We start from the raw sequence: 14,930 nt of genomic DNA, 5'->3' as shown, positions 1-14,930 counted from the left end.
AATCATATGTTCAGGTCTTCAGAATGGAAGTTGATCCCAGAGGATGAAAAGAAAAAGATTGGATTAACTTTTGAAGATGATGGTGAATTTTGGATGTGTTTCGATGATTTGAAAAAACATTTCTCAGACCTGGAAATATGTCTTTTGAATCCTGATTCTGTTACTGATGAAGATTCTGCTGACAGGACAAATAAAAAATGGGAGATGAGTATCTTTGAAGGAGAATGGGTTCGCGGTGCTACAGCGGGTGGATGCAGCAATTATTTAGGTATGACATTATTTCATTTAAGTGTATTTTCCATTTTGTTAACCATTACTATAGTATATTGATATATAAAACATGGTAGAATAATAATATATCAACAAATACCATTACACATTAAATAAACAAATAGTTTAATACTGCTTACAATAAATATATTATTATTGTAGATCGTTAGAAAAGTCCTTCTTTCAGGAATAGAAACACCTAATTTATTATTTTTATTCCTTTGAAAAAAACTTAGAATCACTTTATGTTTTTGTAACTGATGACAACTTATTGTATGGTATAACCTCCATTTTAAAAAAAAGCTTCATTCGTAAACGCTTTAATGCTGAACATAACAGATCTTTTCTTGATTCCTCTAGCTTCTCAACAAATATGTATACGTACATAAGGTGTCTTAAAAAGTCCCCTGCCATAGGGTAACTCTGTTATTATCAGAGTTACAACAATATGTAAGAGAAGAAACCGTCTCCAAATATGATGTTTTCAATCTATAGTGAAGGATTTTTTTTTCTTTCTTTAATCAGACGAGCCGTTTGGGCTGTACACTCTCTATGCGCCCAATGTTAAATGAAAATGCAACGTTGCCATTTACCTGGGTCCACAACTTAAAGTGAATGGGGAATGTCTGGTTCGCGTTACAGTAACGATGTTGAGTTAACGTTAATAAATGATACTGTGCATGACTGGTTTGACGGCTGTGACAAAACTTTTTTTTATGCTGGTATTTGACGTCTTATACATCGATGCGTTGAGATTATGTGAAGTTATGTAGAAATATGAGTAAGTACTTTCAAACATTCACCTACTCCTTATATGATAGGCTTAGAACTTACTTAATTACTCTTGTAGCTTAAAGGATGGGCAAAAGGTGTAATTTATTTACACTCTTCAATCAGAATAACAAGAGAAAATAGACATTTAGAAAGCACAATGTTATATGTATATAATTTTTGTTGTTTATGTTTATCTTAATTAGAAAGTAATAAAGAAGCTCTTATAGACATGAAATTTTGAATAAGTTGTATCCAGTGGCTTATATTCAGATCGTGGTATAACAATGATTTCACTATTCAGTACGTTTATCGCCAGGTTATGGATATGGATATGTTGGGCTTATGTTTGGTTATCAACAGGCCACACTCCAAATTTAATGAAGTTTCGTGTCATAGTTATTCACTTCGTGATCTTTCTTGTACAAACTGATTCCCATGAAACGCAAAGAGTGAAAAAGTGGCTGACTGGACCGATACTTGAACCCAGGTTCTCTGACATACCCACGTTCATGTCATAATCGGCACGGGATGCCGGAGAGATTTTGGTCCAGTCAGTCACTTTTTTACTCTTTGCGTTAGAATTCGCACCTATAGAGGATTTGGTGTGCAAAATAAAAAAATGTTCCCTCCTTTCGTTAATATATACGATTCCCTTCAAATTAGATTTGGGTGTACATTTAACTGAGAAATATGTAGCTTTGCACTCGTTGAAATGCATAAAAAAAAAAAAAACTGATGCGAGATAACTCGGAGGTATGGGTACCGACGGGAGTTTGGATTCGTTAAAATCTACGAATTTAATGCGACGCCGCAGAAGCTGGTGCTAAGTCACGGATGGAATGCAGTGACGAGCCAGTGATTTGCCCGTGACATTTAATAAATATTTCACAAATAATCCTACAGCAGGATTCACATTGAAGTTCTGGTATTAATTTCCATGACTTTCCATGACTGGATAAGTAAATTTTCTCTGACCCGCGAAACCGTAAATACTATAATGTATGATTAAATTTAGTAAATAAATAAATAAACTTATCCAACTTCCCCATTCATATAGCCGTCCAATACTCTCCTTTTTATTTTTTTAAATACAGTATAAGCGTACTTTCTTACTGTAAATACTTATTATGAGTCAAACTTCCTGTATTTGTAATACAATTAAACACTAGCATTAAACATCAATTAAAAGATTAAAGATGTATCATAATTTGGCTTATCTCTTTGAGTATTTACAATCGACACATCCGACTAATTTTTTTCTGCTTTTTATTTAATTTATTTCAGAATTTGAAGTTTAAACATCCTTCGGTGCTCCTCAACCTTCCTTATTCCTAAATATATATATATAAAAATCTCTCTCTCTCTCTCTCTCTCTCTCTCTATATATATATATATATATATATATATATATATATATATATATATATATATATATATAATAACCTTTTGCTTATTTTCTTTCTGAATCCGTCTTAATTCTTTGAGATCATCTTTATATCTTCCGTGGGTAGCTAAAAGAACTTCTCAGACTCCTCTGTGAAATATAGCAGATTCCTTTCGTCATATTTTGAAACATTTTCCTGATATTTCCGGACTGATGTTAATTTCCCTGACTTTCAAGGTCAATGTATACTCTGTACATGTGCTCCTTTATAGTGAAGTGGCAAGTGTTTATGTTTACTTTTTGCGTTGTCCCGTTGTCCCGGTGCTTGTCGTGGACATAAATCCGAGTAGTAATTCAGAGATTCTACTTTAAGTAGAAGGTCCCATCTCATATAGAGTGGGTGCTGAAACGGGATATTAAGCTCTAATTATTCAATCAACAATTCTACAGTATGACATCAATAATTTTTCTCGTAAAAATGAGAAGGGGTAGTTTTATTGATGGGTGTCGTGCATTTTTCTAACGATTTTCTCGCAAATTGTGGAAACAATTTTCATATATAGTTCAAAAATAATATTTCATTAACAATTCTACAGTATGTCATAAAACTTTTGGAAGAATCCAGAAGGGGCAGTTTACTAATAGGGTGCTTTGTTTGAACAATTTTCTGGGAAAGAAGTATTAATAATTTCGTTTATAGTTCAGAAATAAATATTTCGTTAACAACATAACAATACGGCACAATTTGTTTCTGCATTAAAATTCAAGAATGAGAATTTTATTTTACTGATGAGATTAATTTTGTTTGGACGATTTTATATATATATATATATATATATATATATATATATATATATATATATATATATATATATATATATATATATCAAATATAATAAATAGTTGCTTCACGGACAACCCCACAACGTTCATTTACCGCAAGGAAGGATATTTTGTTGGAGGAAATGAATTATTTTTGAATGATGTTTTTGAAAAATACAACGATTTATCAATATTTCATAAATACACATTTAATTAAAATTTCTATAATTTATTTTTTAAGGAATCATGGGAAACATAAGTTAACTGTTAGAGATGTTTGATGCAGACGATTTTCTTTTTTTAAAAATGCTTCACAGATTTTGTTCATATTTCATAAACAAACGTTTCATTGAGAATCATATAGTACTATATATTTAAAAAAAATCTAAGGATAGTCACTAATAGGTGTTTTTTTTTTTTTTTTTTTTTTTTTTTTTTGCAAAATAATTAATGATTTACTTCATATTTCACAAACAAATTTAATTAACAACTCTATAGTAAGACATAAATAATTTCATCCGAAAAATAAAAAGAAAGGTTCGTTTACTGGTGAGACTAACTTACTTTAGAGGAGTTTCTAAAAGAATTTCATGAATAGTCTTTTAATATGGTATCATTTATAGCGTATGTTTTCTCAGAAAAATTCAGAAAGAGTAGTCTCCTCACGGGATGTCTTTTGTTTAGATTGATTTTTCGAAAACACCTATAACTATTATGGTCTCATTTTGTAAATAAATATTTTATTAATAACCTTACAATCCATTTCTCTCGAAGAAAAGTAGAAATGTTGATTTGGCGATAGGACGAATTTTCTACGGAAGAAGCTTTTCCAAACGTTCACACGAATTTTGGTCATATTCCCTAAATAAAATTTCAGAAATAATTCTACAATATGGCATTATTCATAATTGAATTTTAAAGAAATTAAAAATAGCAAGCTTCATGCGGTTAATTATATTTTGAAGTATCTAGATATTATCCAAAAGCTATATCACATTCTACATATGAAAGAACAGTAAATAGCAGTGGCGGATCCAGAAATTGTTTTTGCGGAGGGCTGGAATAAAATAATTTTGAAAAATGTGGAACTTATTTTTACTCCTCAAATTTGATAGTAATATATAATACACTTGCATATAGTTAAAAATAGGTTATTTGATGAAACCAAAGAAGTGGCTTTACCTGATATTCTATCTCATCTATTTAAAAGATTTATTTTATTAATATTCTTATATTGTTCAATGTATCTCATTGTAATACTCTTTCTATATTCTTAATGAGCTAAGATTTAAAAAATTCTTCGGGAGATACATGAAATACTTTGTAACAAAGAATACATATCACAAACTTCACGACAAAGCACAACTAAACCAGTTGAAAAAACTCCAAGAGCATTGCCAGAACGAACTTAAAAAGAAATAATCTTTTCGAAATTTATATGAAATTGTATATTATATTTATTTGATTAAATTCAATAGATAATACATTACATAGTTAGAACCTGCTTATTAGGGGATCTATTGAATTAGCTATATTGAGCTGTCATTTATATATATATATATATATATATATCACCGTATACATACTGAAAATGCAGATATAACCAGTGGCCACCAGTTACTATTTCCTACTAAAATGTTCACCATCCTCTTAGGTATTGATCAACATCGATATCGTCTCTCTATGACTTACCGTTCCCGAGATATTAGCCAAAAAAATTCCGATTTCGGGAGATTTAAGGAGCCATAACTCGGGAACCGTAAGTCATGGAGAGATGATACTTGTGTTATTCAATAACTAAGAAGATGGTGAACATTTATTAATACCAAATAGTAACCGGTGGGCGGTGGCCACTCGACAAACCACTCTTCAAATGTCTTTTGCATGGAAGTTTCGGATATTAGGGTATGGTCATTCCTAGTACAGAACGAAAGTTCGCAGAATCACTCGATGTACTTCGAAACAGTAGAAAACTTCTTCAGTTAGCATCACGAAACAAAAGTTCTCCACTGGTACTCTGTGGGTGCCAGTTTACAACTTAGTTCGCAATTTGGCTGTTAAGGTCATCAACACTCGTAATTGAAAAGACCAGCTGTTAATATCTAAAAACAAACAGAAGAGGAAGCCTCGATCATCAATTTCCATAATTCAGATGAAAGCTTAATTATCACTTCAACAAAGTGCTCAGCATTTTTAGTGTGAATGACCTCAAATTCTTTTTCTCTGATATTTTTTTTGAGGGGAGGGGCTTCAGCCCCAAAGACCCCCTTTAAATCTGCTACTGGTAAATAGTTGATAAATTGTTTAACTATTACAGAAACTAAAGATGTAAATAGGAGATTTGAGCTCACTGAAAACATATATAAATTAGAAATAATGTTATTGTTTTACTTATTCTTATAATATTTAATGTCTATGTTTTGCTTTTTTACATCAAAATCTGTGAGTAATTTTTTTTCTGCTCATGCTCTTTATTCATTTGATGTTCGATTTTACTCACTTAACAATTTTATGCAAAACTTAATCATAATTGTTTATACTAACTGAACTTCATAAGTAGGAGCAGGTCGAAAATTATATATTTTCATTTCAATTTTCACCACCCGATTTGCATTAACATTATCATTGCATACTGCAAGTAATATATAGCACAGTAACTTTTTAATTCTCTTTGTAGTATTAATAGTTTACTCATAAAATATGAGTACTGAACCATCATTTTATATCAATAGATACCTTTTGGCACAATCCTCAGTACCGTATTACCCTGCAAGATATAGACGAAGACGATGAAGACAAAAAGTGTACTGTAATAGTAGCTCTCATGCAGAAGAACAGAAGGGCACTCAAGCAAATGGGGAAAGAAAAATTAACAATTGGATTTGAAATTTATCATGTAAGTCATAATTAAAGCTATTAAAAATATTTTAGGCAAGAAATATCGAATAGTTCTGATTTGCACACTAAAATTAACAATTGGATTTGAATTTTTTCATGTAAGTCATAATTAAAGCTATTAAAAATATTTTCGGCAAGAAATATCGAATAGTTCTGATTTGCACACTAAAATAAGTAATAAAAAATAGACATGTATTTTTGGAAGAATGTGTTTAAGAAAAAACACGCGAAATAATTGCTTACTTTTAGGTATTTAGTGATATTTTTGTACATCGTTTTAAAATTACAGAAGAATACTATCACAGTATCTTATAAATGTGGCTCATGCGGAGTTGCTGATCTTCCAATGTGCGCCTCCTCAATGGCAGACAGGGCAATACCTTCTAGGTATAGAATAAAGATTCCGGGGTAACGGTTGTATTATCATTATATTAACGAAATGAGGGAACAAATTATTTTTAACACACCAGTAGTAGGGACTAAGTAGTATAATGGTTAACGCATAGGCACGGTACGCCGAAGATCCTGGATTCGAGTCCCAATCCAGTCATGCACTTTTTCGCTCTTTGTGTATCATTAAATTCGCATCTCTAGAGAATTTGGTGTCTTAAAAATCGGTTCTTTCCTCCTTTCGTTGATATAATGATAATACAACCGTCAGAAGCTCATTCGTGGCTAAGCGGTTAGCATACTCACCTTTGGCGTGGGAGACCCGGGTTCGATTCCCGGCGGAAGCTCATGTGGTTCGGATCCCACGTTAATCAGTAGGTCCCGTCTCATCCAGCTTCGCTGCTGAAAGGGACGTTAAACTCAAAATCAATCAATACAACCGTCAGAGGTGTTCTGAACATGGATACTGGATTGTCCAAGCGCAACAGGAAGTTGTGGTACAAACCACGTGGTCTACGTTAAAAGAACACCGACTTCTAGAATGAGGTGTATGGCTATTTTGGGGGCGGACTAGGTAATGTATTGGTTAACGCATCAGTACGATAAGACGAAAACCCCGGGTTCGAGTGCCGGTCCAGTCATACACTTTTTCACTCAATCTGTATCATTGAATTCGCATCTACAGATGATCTGGCGTGTTACATATTCATTGTTTCCTCCTTTCGTTAATCTAATAAACCCTTATATATATTTAATGAGTGTCCCGGTGATTTATTGTAGGTAGGTACGAACAATAGATTCTACCTAGCCTGGTCGGTAGTTATTTATGACTCGACTCGGAAGTTATTTATGTTAAGTATTTTTTCTCAATTTTATGACGACTTATTTTTTTTATTAAGTATCAATTTTGTTTCAAAATAATTTTTCATAACAATTGATTAATTTCCTCATGCATCGATTAATTTTATGCAGTAAATTTTCCATTAACTTTTTTAACTCTGGACAATTCTCTTGCATAACAAAAGTAATCACTTTTAATTTTAATTTTAATTGATTAATTTTAAAGTTCATTTTAATTCTAATCCTCACTTTGTCTAACATTTAATTTTTAATTTATAATTTTAATCCGATAATTTTTAATTAATTTTTCTTACTATGCTTCTCTGTATATCTTGCAGTTAGAAAATCCAGAGAAACTTCCGAAGCCTTTGGATAAGAATTTCTTCAAGTACAACATTTCAGTAGCTACTTCACCAGTATTCATAAATAGTCGTGAAGTAACTGGTCGCTTCAAACTGTCACCAGGAACTTACTGCATCATTCCATCAACTTTTGAACCAAATGAAGTTGGAGAATTCATTGTAAGAGTATTTTCTGAAAATAAAAATAATATGGAGTAAGTATTATATGCATCAATCGACGACAAAATTATATTTAAACACTTAAAAAATGTTATTTGTTAAAGTTATTTTGTAGTTTATTTATATGATTTTATTATCAACTTGTTCAAAATTTCCAGAATTATATTTTTTATTAATTATTGAGACTGAAGTAATTTAACAGATTTATGTTATTTTAGAGAACAATTATAAAGAGAATACTATCATATAGTAAAATATGAACAAGAAATAGAGGCACAAACAGAACTTTTTCTTTCTTGATGATCCTGGTGTAAATAAAGTCAGAAAAGATAGATCTGATCTGCTAAACACTGCATTAGCGGTATTCTTTCAGACAACAACTTTATACTCATTAAACACAAAGAAATCAAGTTTTGGTAATCCAGGTAGTAACAATTACAAGGCTTCTCATATATAGTCAAATCTTTTATTGTCAAGAAATATCATGAAAGGCCATATACAGTATAATATCTTGCATAAGTAAGAACGACAAAGTAACATACTGTATATCGAAGCATTTCTTGGTATCCTTAACCTTTAGCTTTATAAGAAGTTGGAAATCCAGTCAAACAGAAATTCACTAGAGATCCAGCCACATTAACGCATCGTAATGCTAAGAAATTCAATATGCCTCAATCATCTGTTTAAAATACGCGTATACATATTGAAAACATCTCTAGAATATGGAAGAAGGCATAGAATTATCTTGATTGCTAAGAAACATAAACAATAAGTGACAAAAATCTTGTTATTGATGATGAGTCATGTGCCTAAACTGTTATGACCTAACAGCATGGCCGTAATTTCGTACATGCAGAAGACTAAAAACAGTTCAAACAGAATATAAATAAATATAAACAAAAGTTTCAGAAGCTTAGACAAGAATGAGGGCCATTGTTTTTGAACATTCTAAAAATTGACTCCATCGAGTGTGAGTCATAATTAAGGAACGGCTGTAAAATCAACTGCTTCTTCTCTTTATCCATAAACTATAGTTTGGGTGACATTCTTTGTTCGCTTGACGAATCTTTCACACACTACGCGAAGGAAGCTCCTCAGCAGCAACCACATCAATTTCACTGTTACTAAAATCAATTCTCTTAACAGCCTACAAAAAAGCAAAATTGAAGAGTAATATCTGAAACACAACTCACTTCTACTAAAGACAGAACCCAAAACTTTGCTGATTCAAAGTTGTGTGGAAAAGAATTGTTTCTACAGTTGCTGCAGAAACGGAATAACAACGAAGAAAGTCGGAGGAAATTTCAACTTAGAGGAGAATGTAGAGGTTTGTAGAGAATTTCATCGGGCTCTGGTTACTTTTTCCATTAATTCGCTGTTAGAAATCTCTGTTATGCACACATCACTTTCCTTGATATATAGATAAAGGAGTTTTTTTCTTCGTTTGTGTCTCTATTTCGTTCAGTCTTTATTATAACGATCGCATATTCATCGATGATACAAAAACTTTCTTGTCAATTATATAATATTCAAATATTATTTTGTATAAAAAGTATCCAAGATATATTTGTTGATACATGATTTTATGTTTCGCTTCATCATTTCAATACTTTTCATACTTTTAATACAAACCTTTCAAAAAATGCGTAAAATAAGTCCTGAAGTTTGTTAATGTTTTTTTCAATATTTTTGGATGACAGAATATCGAAAATATTGAAATTCTTGGGTTAGGATTAATTTATAACATCAAAAATAACTACGATTATTATGGTTAACATAAACGATGCTTTTTCTTCTTTACATGCAGTATAGGTATAAGTAGATAACGATTCTTTGTTTGTTGGTGTGCTTAATGATATTAATGTCCAAATCTTAACCGTGTGTTAATCAAAGAATTCAATTATTGAAATTATGAATAATCGAGCTCTTTATAACGTTTAGGCGAGTTATTATTAGATTGATAGTATGGTAATTCTGTAAATAAATATTCTTAAAGAACATTACTAATTTTGAAAGATTCCGTCTCTTAAGATTGAACCTAACTTGCTTGTCGAGATTAAGTAAAGATCAAAAAAAGAATAAACAGCTACAGATCATGGTTTGTAAAGAAATAAAATTGAAGGGCAAACAACATAAATCAAGATATAAAGAAATTATGATATAATTAGGATTATGATTGTTTTTATATATAATTTAAACATGTCAAATCATAAATGGAGAAAATCTGACAGATTCTTGAAAAGTTGAAAAAAAAACTTGGTTTTATTGATATACATAGTATCAATAAATAAATGCAGAAACTTACTTTAAAAAAAATTCAAATGACTTGTGCTACAGCTTTCCATATGAAAATATAGGAATTTATATAAAACTTATTCTTGAACAGGAATGGGAACATTACATAACCTTTTACTCCGTGAAATCAATCAGTATTTCAAAGTGTATTATAGATTTTCATAGTTTTAAGAAATTTGATGTTAATACTTCCTTTCTCTATTTTAAGGGAAAACGACGAAGAAGTTGATATGTCCAATTTGGAAGAAAAAGTAAGCACTCGACATAATTTTATTTTTACTTATTTATTTATTTATTTATTTATTTATTTATTTAATTTTATTTTATTTTATTTTATTTTATTTATTTATTTATTTTTTTTTTTTGTAGTATCAATAGACAACTATGGTATTGTTAAGTCTTCAGATATATCAATAAAATTTACTTGGGCATACGTCAACAAGATAATTGATATTCAAAATTTGCTGAAATATTCGTAAATCAAAGTTTAACAGTAATTTAAAAGAATATCTAAATCCATATAAAATCTTATTTGAAAGGTTCTTAGTGGTGTTTATCAGTACCAGAAAAAAACTTTCAAACTAGATTAAAAACATATTTTGGAAAATAAATGGTGCAGGATATGTAATTCTTATTGGTTACAAGTAATATGACGAAGCTAACACCCTCATTACCTTCATGTAATGAGGGTTTGGATGGGTGGCAGTTATAGCAGACACATGAGGACAACTGATAAGCAACTTGAATGGAATAAGCACAGTTCATGTTTGATATAGGACAGATTTTGGTTATGACTACCCGGTTGGAAATCAATTTGAATGTAAGTCAACCACATGGTACAGTAGTTTATAGAGCACAGTATGAAATACAATTTTAATCAATTGTCAACCGACGATTTGGATTGCAGTTACATTGGATCAAAATTCGTACAAAATTTGGTCGTACGAACTGTCACGAATTAAATTAATTTATGTTTACACATAGTTACGAATATGTGCGTTCTATTCGTATGATTGCTTATATTTCAGTAATTATAGTAACAGTAACTTTTCTATATTCGTAATATGACTATTATTATTATTATTATTATTATTATTATTATTATTATTATTATTATTATTATTATTATTATTATTATTATTATTATTATTATTATTATTATTGTTATTATTATTATTATTATTATTATTATTATTATTATTATTATTATTATTATTATTATTATTATTATTATAGGTGATTGATAATAATAATCAGCTAATGTAGCCTTTACAACTGATCATAAGTGCGAGTGATCGTAAGTAAGTCGACATCTAACTGTACTGGATTCGAGTATATTACTTTGTATATTTACTATGTTGTTTCTCACAAAATCGAAAAAAAAATAATAAAAAATCGTAATAATTTCCTTTCTACTAGCACATTTAGTTTAATTACAAACCTTGAATGTTTATAGTCTTATGTTCGAACACATAAGGATTATCATTAGGATTATAAGGAGAATACAATCTCAAGATTTTGTGTCAGATGGGACTGTGCTATTATTTCCTTTCGTAGGGAATTTATGAAAGAATGGGGAAAATATGTTTCTCATTTTCTCCGTTTATTTACTACATGCGTGAAACTAACAACATTTCGTTGAGCTAATTTGTTAGAAATGACGAAAAAAAGAAAAAAAAACTAGTAATTACGACATTCGTTATACACTTTTCTCTTCCTATTGGTAGTAAGGCTTTATTTCATGTCTTATTAAATTAACAACTATGAATATTTCCTTCATATTAATTTGATTGAAATCAATCGTAAATATATATTTTTTTTTAAAAAAAAAAAATACGCATTATACTTATTCTACTTCGATTTGTAATACGCGCATATTCAAAGAACAAAGAAAGTTCAATATCAACACCTTTGTACTGCACGTACCGTAAAAGCTTATTTTTAATAACCTGTCTTAGTTGAAGATACAATAATGATTAGATCATTTAACTTGAAAATCCACAAACAATGTATGTGTATGTTTCAATAATTCTAGGTAATTACATTTTGCAACAGCTATAAGATATTTAAATAATAAAAGCCATTAGTTCAGTAAAGAAAGTTCATTCAATTTGTAGTTACTATACATTGGAATACAGATAAAAAGAGGCGGTGTGGAAAGCATTTCAAATGCTTTGAACGAGTACTGAAAATAATCCTATATATGAAACAAAAATATTTCCATCTGTCCGTCACACTAACTCCTGCAATGTTATCGAAACCTGAAAACATTTAAGGCTTACTGGTTGCATAATATCTGTGCGAAATATTTATATACTGTATATTCATTATAGGGGAGTCGAAGGCTTGGAGAGAAAAACTAGTAAGAATAATAACAACATTAATAATAAGAAAACTTCAATTAATGAAATTCTTTCTCCTTTACTTCTCATGTGAATATTTGTATCTTCAGTTGTTTGTAGTGTCACCTCATGACATTCTGTTCGATGTAAATTATAGCGCGTTTAGGTGTTTTAATGCACATCTCAATGTTAAGTAAATGAAGTTAGGGGCGTCACTATTCCTTAAGGACATAATTCGAGAATTTATTCATATTCTTTGTTATTATTGTTCACTGTCTATGTGCAAAATTTGGATATTACGGTATCAGTTTAGGTTCTCAAATTATAAGCGATATATGTAAAGCAAAATAAACGCATATAAGCTTTGCTCTCTCATCTCAATAAAGGCATTAGTAAATTAAAAATCTACTTGATAACTTTGACAGATGTTGCTGTTTACGGTCACAGATAATTGCAGCTCTTTACGGTCATTGGATCCACCCGCGGACGCACAACTCAGCGAAGCTTTCTCTCTAGGCAACTACAAGGTTCGCAACCCTCTCTAATTCTTGACCGGCTAGGGTGACCGTGAATTGCGCCCTAAAGCAACATCCTGCGGATGAGATAATTCAGTAAAGCCTATGGATCTTTAAATTAATAAAAGTCGAAATAAGATTTCAAGTCTGTTAGACGAAAAAAGAAGCTAGAAAAATGAGAGACAAGGAAAACACAGAGAAAGTTCCTATTATCAACCTTGTAACTGCACATTTGTATTCTTTAGTCCTTGCAAACATCCACATACAGGTAGAGTTATACAGAAGATATACAATTGCAAAGAAACTAAATATATATAAATCTTTTTAAAAATCGAAACTAAAATAGATTTCCATGTGGGATGTGTGTTAAAACATTTCATATTATAACACTTAAGCTACTCTTAAGATTATTTCAATTAATACTTTAACATAATTTTCACATAAATGTAAACTAAGATGAAGTTTATTGTAGAAAGAAACGATAATGAAGTCATGTGCATTTATATTATTTATTCCCTATTGAAGGCGGGGTACATGATGTAAGATATTGTATGATACGTTACATCATATACAAATTACTCAAGATACCCACTCTTTGCCTTGACTTATTTCTGTAAGTTAGGCCACTCGTCTATTCACGCACAAATCACTTCCAGTGGCAATGAGGCTGATGTCTGTACCAAATCCGCATTTTACAACTCTAACTTCGACTAAATTTAGAGCAAACATCTTCCTTTAAAATATTCTATAAACAGTAGATCAATTGACTGAGGTCCTAGTGTCTTTGAAGTGAATCTACACTAGCGATGAACTGAGGACTATTATGCTCCAACAAGTGTCGTGGCTACATCATTTTTTGTGCGGGCGGTGAATCCTGTTGCAACACCAAGTACATTCGAAAATACGTTACGAAATTTTTCAGCCTGTTTTCAAGAGTAGTTAATAAACTTTTACCATTTTCAAAGGTTCAGTTTTTCTTTCTTTTAATTTTGCAAAGAGAATCATTGGGTGACCATCATTCACTTTCCTGACTGCAATTGCTTTCGGTCGTTCTCCGGTGCTTCCTCGATATACTCTAAGCCTAAGGCCTTCTGTGCTTCCGGTAATATCGTATTTATTCGAATTCACAAGGTGATAATATCTGACGATTGCTTCCATGTTCTGTGTGGTTGGCCGTTCCTTGCCCTGTCATCGACAGAAAACTTTTCGTTGTATCGCTTTGTTTAGACACACAAAATATATTATTATTTGTAATCGTTATTGTTCTTTAAACTTTAAACTTTAACACACACACACATATACATATATATATATATATATATATATATATATATATATATATATATATATATATATATATATATATATATATATATATATATATATATATATATATATATATATATATATATATATATATATATATATATATATATATATATTGTTTTAGTGTCAATAGAAACGCTCAGTATTCTTGATAATTTTTAGTAAATTAGTAAAAATTTTGTGCAATATAATTTTGTTAGCTAGAGGGAAATTTGATTATGACTGTGTGAACTTTACAATTGGATTTTCCCTTGTCAATAACTGGTATTTTTATTATGTTAATTTTAATTTTCTAGATATCAAGATATAGAAAAATGTAAGAAAAATTAAAGTATTTAAACTGAAATATAAAGCAGAAAAAAGATATATGCAAGATAAAATTAAGTCTTACAATGTTCATTTTGAAATACAAAGATCAAATTTCAGTTTAATGTGTATGTGTTCAATATGCTTTCATTTAGACCGTAATCATGCATGTTGAGTATGCAAGATGTGTCTATAAAATTCGGTGAATGGTATCAGAAAACAATAAAAATAAAATATACAAACAAAT

At 30.3% G+C, this 14,930-nt stretch overlaps 1 protein-coding gene across 1 annotated transcript in view; it reads left to right on the top strand.

Annotated features, from left to right (window-relative positions):
- LOC145660525 (calpain-B-like) overlaps positions 1-14,930 on the top strand; it is a 71,867-nt gene that overhangs the window by 42,201 nt on the left and 14,736 nt on the right. Inside the window, exons 9-12 of the mRNA XM_081725705.1 lie at positions 15-268; positions 5,983-6,146; positions 7,717-7,934; positions 10,403-10,445. Coding sequence (XP_081581831.1) covers positions 15-268; positions 5,983-6,146; positions 7,717-7,934; positions 10,403-10,445 — 679 coding nt within the window. The remainder of the gene's footprint in view (positions 1-14; positions 269-5,982; positions 6,147-7,716; positions 7,935-10,402; positions 10,446-14,930) is intronic.

Source organism: Thermobia domestica, chromosome 9, assembly GCF_964235325.1.
Source record: "Thermobia domestica chromosome 9, izTheDome1.hap1.1, whole genome shotgun sequence".
NCBI classification, from domain to species: Eukaryota; Metazoa; Arthropoda; class Insecta; order Zygentoma; family Lepismatidae; genus Thermobia; species Thermobia domestica.
The sequence above is the reverse complement of the archived record's forward strand: the minus strand, read 5'-3'. Positions and strand labels throughout refer to the sequence as shown.